The sequence below is a fragment of the Polyodon spathula genome, chromosome 6, assembly GCF_017654505.1.
Source record: "Polyodon spathula isolate WHYD16114869_AA chromosome 6, ASM1765450v1, whole genome shotgun sequence".
In the NCBI taxonomy this organism is placed as follows: Eukaryota; Metazoa; Chordata; class Actinopteri; order Acipenseriformes; family Polyodontidae; genus Polyodon; species Polyodon spathula.
The window spans coordinates 22,898,657-22,911,494 of record NC_054539.1 but is presented as its reverse complement, the minus strand read 5'-3'; the positions used below and the strand labels follow the sequence as shown (position 1 = coordinate 22,911,494).

Genomic DNA, 12,838 nt, shown 5'->3' with positions numbered 1-12,838 from the left:
AAAATTATATTCATATAGTTTTTTGTGTTTTTTTTTTGTTTAAGAGCAAGTTTCCATTTTTAAATCAAGCACGAATAATTGTTTATAAAAGCAAATGCAAATATGACTACAAAAATTCAGCAAAACAATACCATTTTTTTTTTTTTTACTTTTCAATAATCATCATTATGAATTGGTACTTTTTATGAGTCTGACTCGTAAGCACCATTCTTTAGATCTGCGTTTTAAAAATCTACTCAAATGATGGGAAAGAAGTCCTTATCCCTCAGCTTGTTTATCTATCATACAACACTTTTCATAAATATGAGTTCAAGCATTGTTTTCATGGATACAAGCCAAGAGTAACATTCTTTCCTTTCCATTTTCAAACGTGTAGTCTGTGACCCATCACATTTTTGTTACACAGTTGGATCAGGGTTTTTTGGGTGCTTCACCAATGGCATTCAATAATTCTGTCACTGAAGGTCTGTCAGAAGGATTCTCGCTGGGGTGAAAATAAATCACTTTTCCATGCTCATCCAAGACAAAATCGCCACCAAGCTAAAAACAATAAAGACAATCGTCTTATGTATTATGCTGAAGTAGGTAGAACAGTGTTCCAACATGCGTCAACTGGCCTTTCATAAAGAGGGATCAAATTCAGTCAAGAATGTCTACCAACATTAAAGCAATAACTGCAATTTATTTATTATATTACATTATAGCAAAACTTGACAATTGTAACATTAACTATTTTGTATTTCATATTAATATAAACATATCTGATCAAGTCTTACCTAGAGTAAACCAACCTTTGGCATTCTATTCAATCTACTATCTAAATTACCTGATATATGTTGTCTTTAATGTTAGCAGGAGTTCTGGGAAACTGTCGTTTCGAAGCTTTATATTCAGCGTAGAGAAACATGTTACTGAAAGACCAAACTTTTGCTATGGACATCCCTAAGCCAAATGCATGGTACATCTGAAACCACAAAAAGCAGGAATAAACCTTGGTTATAGTATTTCGCCAATGAAACAAATACAAGGAAAACCTAAACGTCATTCAGGAAGAATCTGCTGACCTCCCGCTGTTGGTCCAGCAACATGTCATATTTGAAGCCTGTGTCTTGAAGCCAATACAAGCCTCCTTCCCGACAGCCAAATGAGATCACCAAAACACGTATAGGCACAGCGTCTAAAAGGTTCTGGAACAGAGAGATATCAAACTGTTATTTAATTAAAGTAATTCTGACATTGTGTGCAGTAGGATGTTTTTTAAGCACTGCTGAACTCTTTAAGTGTTTCTCTTTAAGTTCCTATTAATACGCTAATATTCAAAACTGATTTCAATCCTGTCACTTCAATAAGTACCTGGATCTTGATGGAGATTCCAAACACCTGAGTAAGCACTTCCCATCCCCAAGTTAATATTGTCAACTCTGTGTCGACCAGGTCAGATAACTCATAAAAATTGAGCCAGTATATCAGGGGTACTTTCATATAACAGCCTTCATTGAAATAAACAGAAACCCACAATGCAATCATTTAAGGACACACAACCTATTTTGTTTTTCTTGCATTTACTATCTTAACCATTAATTTTCCAGTAAATACACTTTGTGAATATTCATATAAGGTTCAGTAGCGGTGTCCCATATAGATACTGGTTTTAACGCATCATTTTGATCAGAGACACCATGGACCTCTCTGTCAAGACAAACAGGTGCAGCCAAATTAGTAATCTGCAACAATTATACAGACCTCAGAAAACAATTAAGTGATTCTAATACACAAAGTTAAACTTATACCTGACTCCTTTCTAGCTCTGCCACGTGATCTCGTCATGGAAGTCAGGCAAAGTGCCTCAGCAGGACAAGCAGCAGCTTGGTGCCTTTCCCCAAGTAACTGCCCAGGCTTACAGACCTAAATAACAACGCCAGTGAGTTAATAAACCCACACACTTCTGTGATGTGGATGCTTTTAATGCAAATGTCAAGCAGACATCTGTGCCCCATAGTGTTTAGTTCAGACGAGCTGATCTTTCTCATTCTCATTTGTGCAATTATAACTTGGCATGGCTTAATACAGCTGGATTAGAGTTTTGTTACCCTGTTAGGTATATTTGTTCCTTGTCTAATTTAGAAAGCCTAATTGCTAAAGTAAACCAAGGTTCTGGCAATTGGTTCAAAATGTTGTCTCAACCATTATCCATTTATAAAGCAGCAATGTAGCCCTGAGGGGTGTTATGTTATAACCCCAGAGGGGTTTTATGTATTTGTGTGCTTTATGTTATGTGCAGGGGCTGGTTGCATAAAACACCTTAAGTACTATGAATAACACTTTTTGGATACATTTTCCCTTAACTGGGGTATTGACTCAAATGTGTTAAGCAGCTTTCTCCCCTAAACTCAAGGAATAGTATTCAATAAGTAATCAAGCATTCAAAATTCTAAAAGGTATTGACAATGTCAAAGAAACAAGGACCAGGGGTCACAAACGGAGATTAGACAAAGGGGCATTCAGAACAGAAAATAGGAGGCACTTTTTTTACACAGAGAATTGTGAGGGTCTGAAACCAACTCCCCAGTAATGTTGTTGAAGCTGACACCCTGGGATCCTTCAAGAAGCTGCACGATGAGATTCTGGGATCAATAAGCTACAAACAACCAAATGAGCAAGATGGGCCGAATGGCCTCCTCTCGTTTGTAAACTTTCTTATGTTCTTATGAGGAAACATGAAGGGGAAATTTAATTTGTTTTATGCAACTGGCCACTGAGCCTTTGAGATGTCTGACGTGAAAGGTAATGATGTATTCACTGGACCCTAGCATGTCATCTGAACAAGCCTGCAAACATTCTGCAATATCTACAATCAGATGCTTTTCAGTATATGATGTGCTGTTCTATTTACTCATCACTTCGAACATCCTTCAGCTTCAGTGCACCGGGCATGTATCCTCCTAGTTGTACCTCACCATGGAGATTGTCATTGAGGTTCAGTTCAGAATCCACGCCTTCAACAAACTCATTCCAATCCATCTATGGAAACAAAAACGCAACCACAGGTTAAACTGAATTAAGTGTAAAGAGCAAGTTTTGCTTCATCAAAGCTTGAGTGAATCTATTGAACTTGCAAGAAGAGATTCTTACCCTTCCAAATACCCATTTACCACTATATTTGATTGTCATTCTCACCCACATATTGAGGTAAATAAAATAAAATGGATTCCCAACTTTTTTTTCTTATTTATTTATTTCTGCAGAAGACTTATCAATTGAATTGCAAGGGGTCCTGTTAGACAATAAAATAATTACAAATACAAGCAACACAATAAATACATGTGTGGTTTGCACTTAGTCAGCAGCCTACACAAAAGAACAAGATAAATAGGGCACGTCTATATGTTAATGTGGATTAAAGGAAAAACAATGGCCAGAGGCTCTAAGCAACTCCCAAATACAATCTCTTAGCCAGAAAAGGAGAGAGTGTCAAATTCCATCTTCACACTACAGGTAAAAGAGTTCCACGTTTTTGGGAGCTGATAGGTGAAAGATAGTTCTCCCAAACGTGTGCGAACCCTTGGGACTGCCAAGCTAACAGGGTCCCGAGAGCGTAAAATAGCCAGTGTTAACCATTTCCACCAGAACATTCAGATAGGGAGGTACCAAGCCTTTAAGAACCTTACAAACAAAACAGTACCAATGAAAAAGCCTACGATTTGTTAATGAGAGCCAGCCTAGTTTTATATACATATGACAGTTGTGTGTCAAAGAGGGACAATCTTGAACAAATCTGCAGCATGAATTATATATTACATCCAATTTGTGTAAAGACTGCTTGGAAGCAAACTGGTAGATATAGCCACCATAAACCCAGGATATTTCTAATCCTCCTCCTATTAGAACAGAACAGCATTACTAAAAATCCTATATAGCCGTAGACTGTGAAATGTAGCTTTCTTCCCTGCTGAAATGTTCCATATTTGGTAGGGAATGGACTGAGTCAAACATTATGCATTCTACCACAGAAATCAAAAAGACATGGGCCTGAACCAGTGAGAAAGTTCCTTTACTTTTCATGTCCAGTTGGTGATGGTAAGGACTTTTGACAGAGAAAAATCAGTAATTTGATGCAGCCTTCCATATTTCTAAATAAAAGACAACATAATCAGATCAGAATTCTTAAATATTTATTATAACTATTATACATGTACATATATAATATACACAAGTTTTCCTACAGAACTGTAGCTTCAGCAATTCTGATCCTTATAGTCTACGAATGGAGCTAAATTACCAGCACTAAGATCTCGTAGTTTATGACATCACAGAAACCCTAGATGGTAATTCATAAATGAAGAAAAGGACGTGGAGTGACTTTTGGTATTATTTCCTGCCCTTTTCACATCACCCTCATGTGTGTGTGTGTGTGTGTGTGTGTGTGTGTGTGTGTGTGTGTGTGTGTGTGTATATATATATATATATATATATATATATATATATATATATATATATATATATATATATATATATATTATTATTATTGTTGCTGTTATTGGGCATCCAGTATATGAGTTCAACAAATTTCTAAGTCAATGCTAGTACACCTGTTATGTATTATCTTGCAGCAAGATAATATTATGCCCTGTATTTGTCTTTTGAACAAATTCGAGGAACCAACTTTTTTTTTTTTTTTTTTTTTTTTTTTTAAACGTTTAAATGCTTTCCTTCTTCCAAAACAAATCTTGCTCAATGGATTAGGTTTAAAATATTTTACTTCAACTGTTATGTGGTCACTCAAGCCTGGTGCAGCTACTAGCTCACAGAGACCACTGGCACCAATTCCCAGCTATGCTAATTTAATACATTTAAGGGTACAAATGACTTTTTGTTATCCTTGCTGGGTACCCATGAATTGTATTTTACTGCTAAGGACAGAAAAGTCTAGACTTAAAGCAATGACAATATTTTTTTATAACCTTGCCTATAAAACATCTAAATTATAAAAGCACAACGCTATATCCTCACAACAATAGAGAGAGAATTTGGAGCTTCTAATGACAATCTGCTTATCTTACGCGAGAAAGAACTTACTTCAAGTTGCAATAAATCTTCAACATGATCTCGGACATCAACATCACTGTTAAGAAATTAACAAAATACTTCATTTAATTTTGGCATTCATAAGTTAGGAGTAACTGTGTATTACTAACCACTACTAAGAAATCCTAACTTTCATTAAGTTTTTTTTTTTTTAATTTTTTTTAAATAAAATCATTTGTAAACAAGCATAAAAAATGTATAACATAATATATGTAATCTACCGTTTAAAGAGCCTTGCAATGTATTGAAAACTAATGTCATTACTGTATTCTGCATGTTGCATATACTGGTCTCTATATGACTCTTGTAACTAGTCATCTCTCATGTAAAACTTGACATTCTTACTGAAAATACTTCTTCCACAACTCCTCAGCTTCAGTTTTTGTCTTCACAGACAAGCTAAAAAAAAAAACAGAACATGCACAATTATTAAAATGGAAATGATCTTTTAAGTATTAATTTCCATACCTAACTATTACATTAAATAAATTATGCTGGACAGGCCTGTCTCTGGGGCAACTTGGCCTTAGATGATACTATATAGTTTGGCTTTCAGCAAGTCCCCATTGAAAAAACAAATATAAGTACAATTCCAAATACTTGAAATACTCATGTCACCAATCTAATACAACTTCTAGATACATACTGTAGAGTGCAGAATACTTCTCCCCAGTCTTTCAGGGGTTTAAATAAAGTTCTTAATTTACCTGCTAAGAAAATGTGCACCCATATCAGTGAATCCAAGCAAGAGAGAAATTTTCTTTGAAGAAAAATCCTGCAAAGAACCTGTTACAAAAATGTAATATAATGAGACTACATAAAGAAATAATGACACATTACAATTCTTGGACTGACTTTTGAAATGTAGCGCTTGTCCAATTCACAGGTTTCAAGTTTCATCAATTGGAATGCTAGTTCAGTCTATTGGCTGTGGATAAGTGGGGGCGGGAACATTCAGGGTATTCCCCTTCCCGAAGAAAATTCTGGACAATGATTAATCTGACCTAAATTATTAAAATAAACAAAAAAGAAAGCAATAACAGTGGTTAATTAAAAATAATATAATTTGCAACTTAAGTAGTGGCATGTACAGTAATATTAAGTGATATTTAGTATGAAAATTTATATTATGACTTGTAAGGAAAAAAAGGCCTTGTTTTATAGCAGATATTTAATTAAATGTTGTTTCGAACTAAGAAACAAGGCAGACCACATGTAACCACACCAGGCCAGGACCTCCACATCCAGCTTCTTCACCTGCAGGATCGTCTGAGACCAGCCACCTGGACAGCTGATGAAATTGTGGGTTTGCACAACCGAAGAATTTCTACACAAACTGTCAGAAACCGTCTCAGGGAAGCTCATCTGCGTGCTTGTTGTCCTCACCAGGGGCTTGACTTGACTGCAGTTCGGCGTCGTAACCGACTTCAATGGGCAAATGCTCACCTTCGATGGCCACTGGCACGCTGGAGAAGTGTGCTCTTCACGGTTGAATCCCGGTTTCAACTATACCAGGCAGATGGCAGTCAGTGTGTATGGCGTCATGTGGCCCACAGAGCGCCCCATGGTGGCGGTGGGGTTATGGTATGGGCAGGCATAAGCTATGGACAATGAACACAATTGCATTTTATCGATGACAATTTGAATGCACAGAGATACCGTGACGAGATCCTGAGGCCCATTGTCGTGCCATTCATCCGCCGCCATCACCTCATGTTTCAGCATGATAATGCTGGCCTGCATACTCGCCAGACATGTCACCCATTGAGCATGTTTGGGATGCTCTGGATCGACGTGTACGACAGCCTGTTCCAGTTTCCGCCAATATCCAGCAACTTTTCACAGCCATTGAGGAGGAGTGGGACAACATTCCACAATCAACAGCCTAATCAACTATGCAAAGGAGATGTGTCACGCTGCATGAGGCAGATGGTGGTCACACCAGATACTGACTGGTTTTCTGATCCACGCCCCTTCCTTTTTTTTTTAAGGTATCTGTGACCAACAGATGCATATCTGTATTCCCAGTCATGTGAAATCCATAGATTAGGGCCTAATGAATTTATTTCAATTGATTGATTTCATTATATGAACTGTAACTGAAATTGTTGCATGTTACGTTTATATTTTTGTTCTGTGTACATACATAAAATAACAAACAGCTTAGTGAAAAGTCCTTTTGTAGTATGATGCAGTGAGATTCCAAAATGTTATTATTTTTGTATTTATTAAATATTTACTGGCCAAACAACCTCTGGTATGAGCCTGAAATGTCCACATTAGTGTATGCTGACAATGCTCTGAAGAAGACTCATGGGTTGAAACGTGTTAGCTATGTTTACTGTGAAATTTTAAAGATATGAAATAAAGACTATTGCTTTTATTGAGAACTCCGTGGACATGGACTTGATTCTAACGGGAGTTGCTGTCTTTTTTTTCCCCTTTGTGGTTGTCCACTAGAGGAGATGTAAGTGTGTGTGTGTGTGTGTGTTATACTTAGTCAAGTTTTGGTTAATCACCGACAAAAATATCAATTTTGCGATTTGAGCATTTACAAATTATCAAAAGAATGAAATGAAAGGTTATTTCAATCTTTCAGCAAATTATTTTGGTGAAACAGAAAATATCAAACAGCCTAAAAACGAAACAGAAGAATGTAAATTGCGAAATGTGCTGTGAGCAAATGCAGTTCCCGAACAGGTTTTCAAGATGCTGCTCAATGATTTTAAGTTGGTCTTTGTCTCTGCTGTCTCTTTTACTGTTTTGTTCTTTGGTTGTTTGATATTTTCCATTTCGCAATTTGACCAAAATAATTAATAATAAATGCTCTAATTTTAATATTAAATATCACTTAATAGTACTGTTCATGCCACTATGCACCATACTGTATTCGCAAGACAACTGCTTAACCTTCAACATCACACCCAGCTTGAGGCAGCAAAGCCTCACAATATGTGATACATGCAGGAAAAGAAGTGTGTGTGTGTGTATGTGTGTCACGGAATGGCCTGTGAATGTCTACTTGTGCCACTCTATGTTGAAGAGAAATGCTCAAGCTTTAAAATTATACCCTACTTGAGGTGGCACATCCAGACTATCTATGTGATTTCCCCCTTAGAATGTGAGCTAATATTCAATACGTGACTGCTCTAATAAGTCACTAACTTAAGCCCTAGAAACGGGAATAAGTAACTAACTTCAGCCCGGTCCTTCTTTAAAGCTCGGAGCCCCCATCCAAAACTCGTCTGTTGAATGTCAGTTTTGGGTTCCAACTAAAGTTAGCTGTGATTGGCTGAACGAGTCGGCAGACACAAAGAGAGCAAGCCCCGATTTCCTCCACAGAAGTGAGCGAGCTGAGGCGAATGACTGACACAGCCAAATAAAACGTATTTAAATAAACTGTGGAGCAGAACAACACAGCTCAAATAAAGATCTTGCGCACCCTAGCGTAAACTGAATTTAAATTTATGGGAAGCTGCTGCTGTTTTTTTTTTTTTTTTTTTTTTTTTTTTTTGTGCATAGCTCAAATAAAGAACTTCCGCACCTAAATTGAATTTCAATTTAAGGTATGCTGTTTTTGGATGAGTTTGCATTTTATTCTTTACTTTCAACTCTCATATTTCATAACCTAATACCGTATGTAAACATCGTGTGACAAATCACGCGTTTCTGTACCTGATGTAGCAGAATTTGTGTTTGAAAACGAGAATAATAATACAAAATAATAACAAACCAACCAACCGCCCCCCCCGGCGGAAAAAGACAAGATATGTTGTTATTATGTTTATATCTTTTGTTCTGTACGTTTAGCTGTTATTGTTATTGCGAAAGCGACACAAGAACATACATACCGTTTCTCCTTTCTACAATAGCATTCTCGAGAATTTGTCTTCCAGAAATAACCAGATCTTCTAAGCCTTTAACAAGACCATCTTTCTGTAGCAGTCTTTCTTCTGCCATTTCATGAATCAAGTAGCATCAAAGTTGATGAATTCTGTTTACCTTTTTTGGCCTAGTCAGGAACTACAGGCAGTACATTTTAATTCATTCAAGAAGCCTGCCACCTACTGGACGGATTACAATAAAGCCTTTATTTATTGTGTGGAATCGTGACTCATAACTGTACTCCAGGACTGACTTACTTTTTCATCCGTCATACATTCAGCTGGTACTGTTAGCTTCACTCTGCACTTTTTGTCAGACGAAAAACACCACAAATAGGTTACTACATTTGTTTTCTTCTGCAAGTATTACATCACTAAAACAAACCACACACAGCAGCACTGAATCTACTTAAACTGTAGTGCAAAGAAGGATTACAACATAATGGTTAATGGTTGACTGATCTCTTGCATAAGTAAGATCTAGAAAGATGGAACCTGTAGTGACTAGTTAAATAATGTTTGCTCATGAAACTGACTTTTAATGTTAGCTGCAAAAATGTTTTTAGCCATCAAGTTTTTATTATGTTTTTAATCAGATTAGATAATTTAATCTCGACATGTATTAAATTCCTAAGAATAATAGTGTATGTAAAGTTTTTCAAGTAGGCCTACATATCATTTAATTCAGTTATAAATGAATGATTTTGCATAATAATAATAATAATAATAATAATAATAATAATAATAAAAAACAAAAAGAACAAACTATGTGATGTGAAGATATTAAATCAAGTTGAATTGTTTTTTTATTTACATATATATTTTTTCTACTGTCGCAAAACTGTCTAATGAGGGTGGATCTAACATTTATTCCCAGCAAAGTGTCATTTTCACTGGAAGTCATTGTCTTCATCATCATCATCATCATCACTGTCTGACATCTCTTCTGCCTCAGACAGATATTGTGCAGATTTAGACATGTGCCTATTGTTCTGACTGCTCTTACAGGCCTATATAGTAGACACTCTCCCAATTTGTATTTCAATGATGCATGTTCCTTTCTTGTAAGCTGCATTGTAGCGTTCCTCGGCTCTGCTGGAAGGGTGTAACATTGATGTAAACAGCCAAGGTTTTAGGTGATACCTAAAAACACAACCAAATCATCTGAGAATATACGTTTGTGATTTTTTTGCGTTAGTGCAATTTTGAAAATAGCCTATATTATGTTAAATGTCTTTTTATTTTTCTAAAAAATACCAATGAAATCAAAGAAAAAATACTTTTTCTTGTGGGCTGTGGGCATGTGATATTGTACTGTTGCTTTATATGTATATTGTAAAGGAATTTACTGTGGTTTGTTAATCAAAAACTTTGTTTTTCATTAAGTTTTATATAACTTTATTTACTTACACGATTAAAAAGATGTAAGTCATTGTTAATAGAGAAAAACAGGCACATAAATAAATTTTAAACACATTACTGCAGCAAGACCAATAAAATGCCTAGGGGATGAGATCAAATAAAAGCAACTTACCTACTTAACCAACTGATATGTTGGAGTTTGCCCAGATGAAGCTGTTGGTGTCGGTGTCGGCATCCCGACCCATTGGGTTTGGCCCGATCGGCTGCATTTAAACTGTCTGGGTTTGTCTAATACGGTCATTGAACACCCTGTGGTGCCTGCCCGGGTTTTGACCCCACGACCTGTCCAATGGCAGTTATACTGCAATTTTTGCAGGACCTGTTTGACAAGTTAAAAGTCTACCTGGCAGCTGATTCAGCTCGCCATGTCAAGATTGACTCGGCTTCACCAGGAGCTCACTTCCTGGCAGGACCATTTTTAAAAATGAGCTTGGCAGCTTTGGCTGCCTGTGAAGGATATTATTCCTCACTGGAGGCCTAATGTGATGCTTGATGCACTCACTCATGATACCTCCGTTTGAGCCCTTGCATTCAGCTGAGCATGAATTATCACTCAAATAGGCTTTGTTGCTTGCAATCACCTCTGCAAAGCTGATGTGTGATTTTTTGCAGAAGCCAGGACTAGGGTTACGCTTTGTAGCAGTCCTGTTTTTTTGCCGAAAAACTATCTTGGCATTTAATGTGGAATTAGAGGCTTTCCAACGACCTCCTTTCCAGTCTGACAGGGAGCGGCAGCTCCATATGCTCTGCCCTGTGCAGGCACTAACGTATTATGTTGACAGGATGAAACCTGGAGGCAGTCCAAACAGTTTTTGGTCTGTTATGGGGCGAAGTCCCATGTTCAAGCCCTGTCTAAATAGACGCTGTCCAAGTGGATAACAGACCCAGTCAGGACTGCCTGTGAGCAAGCCAACTTGCCCCATCCAGAAAAGCTCACTGCAATTTCAACATTGGAAACTTTGTGGGCTTTGTTCCAGGGTGCATTTGTCACAGACACTTGCAATGCAGCAGTTTGGGCTACTCCCCATATCATAGCCGACCGTTTGTTTTTGTTTTTTCACACTGCAGATTTACAGTGCATCCACCTCAGAGCTACAGCGTTGGAGGACAATGCAGCTCTGGACAGCTTACAGGCAAGCCCGCAGGCACCCAGTCAGACTACAGGGGTCGCTGGTGCGCGGTGAGCCGAGGACACGCTGGCTGATCTTTATACCCTCTGAATTATAAACCCGTGCAAGGTCGTGATTGGCACAATTGAAATTGAAAACAACAACAACAAAAAATAATAGAAAAAATAAACTGGAAACCTGAAGTAAAATGCGAATGTACTCATATCTAATAGCTTTTAATAACTTAATAAACTTTTAAAGAAAATTTGGGACCAGCTATCAAAATCAAAAAATTTTCCAATACAGGAAGCGAATAACAAACCTGTCAAACTTGTATAGTTAATTGTAAAGGATGTTATTTAGATGAAACGGTAAAAACTCATATAGAACAATCCACCTTCAATCAATTAAATATTCTTTGCCTAACCTTTAGTGGAAGAAAATGGCCTTGATTTTATTGAGACGTGTAATAAAATACGTGCTATTGCGTTATAGTTACTAGCCCATATAGCTTGGTATCTATTGCATTGGTGAGACCGCACTTGGAGTACTGTAACCAGTCCTGGTCACCATAGTTACCGTAGAGAGAGTTTAAGAAAGAGCAACCAGACTAATCCCATGGTTTAAGGAATGAGCTATGAAGACAGGCTGAAAAAATTGAATCTAAGTATAAGAGAGAGCTGATGTAATTTGCAGCAGAAATACTCACATTTGGATTGGCCCATAGCATTACCTCTCAACTCCATACCCTTGTATTGGCTAGTTTTCAGTTGAAGTGACAAGGTTAAAGAGTCCTTGCTGATATTGAGATTATCCTAAAACCATCATCAAAAATATTCAAACAGTCTAACAGTCTTCATCCATCACTAAAGTTTTATAAATGAATATTCATGAAAGCAAATGATGCCGAGTTAAATATAGTAACTGCTTTTACAGGCAGGTGCTTGTTTCTTAACAGGAACATAATGGAAAACTCACTGTAGAGACCCTGATAATTACATCTTTAGTTACATGATTTAGGTAAATTCAGTAAATAGTTTTGTGTGTCATTGTGCATTCTCTCTCTCTCTCTCGCTCTCTCTCTCTCTCTCTCTCTCTCTCTCTCTCTCTCTCTCTCTCTCTCTCTCTCTCTCTCTCTATATATATATATATATATATATATATATATATATATATATATATATATATATATATATATATAATCGTATATATATAAGAGATTTTGGATGCTATGCCAACTGGTAATCAGATTGTGGATGACACTTGCACAACAATATTGAACTTTGTCTCTCAACAAAGTTTGTTATCAGAAAGCCTAAGGCTGTGGGTGTAGTGACT

At 36.9% G+C, this 12,838-nt stretch overlaps 1 protein-coding gene across 3 annotated transcripts; it reads right to left on the bottom strand.

Moving 5' to 3' along the window:
• Positions 1 to 2: 2 nt before the first annotated feature.
• selenol (selenoprotein L) lies at positions 3 to 9,355 on the bottom strand. 3 transcript variants are annotated; one of them, XM_041252572.1, is made up of 9 exons: positions 8,937 to 9,355; positions 5,793 to 5,871; positions 5,431 to 5,484; positions 5,077 to 5,122; positions 2,894 to 3,021; positions 1,791 to 1,905; positions 1,065 to 1,187; positions 827 to 964; positions 3 to 540 (listed from the first exon to the last, which is right to left on the bottom strand). In XM_041252572.1, the coding sequence occupies exons 1-9, from the start codon at positions 9,043 to 9,045 to the stop codon at positions 412 to 414; spliced, it is 921 nt and encodes a 306-aa protein (XP_041108506.1). In that variant the 5' UTR covers positions 9,046 to 9,355; the 3' UTR covers positions 3 to 411. The 3 variants fall into 3 exon arrangements, with proteins under 3 accessions (XP_041108506.1, XP_041108508.1, XP_041108507.1); XM_041252574.1 differs by lacking the exon at positions 5,793 to 5,871 and adding an exon at positions 5,941 to 6,089 and having other exon boundaries at positions 8,937 to 9,022; XM_041252573.1 differs by lacking the exon at positions 1,791 to 1,905 and having other exon boundaries at positions 2,953 to 3,021; positions 8,937 to 9,354.
• Positions 9,356 to 12,838: the final 3,483 nt, after the last annotated feature.

Coding starts and splice junctions, on each gene's coding strand:
- selenol (XM_041252573.1), bottom strand. CDS start 9,045: ATGGCAGAAGAAAGACTGCTACAGAAAGATGGTCTTGTTAAAGGCTTA. Junction 5,872..8,936: donor TATTGTAGAAAGGAGAAACG/GTATGTATGTTC, acceptor TTTTTGTAACAG/GTTCTTTGCAGGATTTTTCT. Junction 965..1,064: donor TGCTGGACCAACAGCGGGAG/GTCAGCAGATTC, acceptor TTGTGGTTTCAG/ATGTACCATGCATTTGGCTT.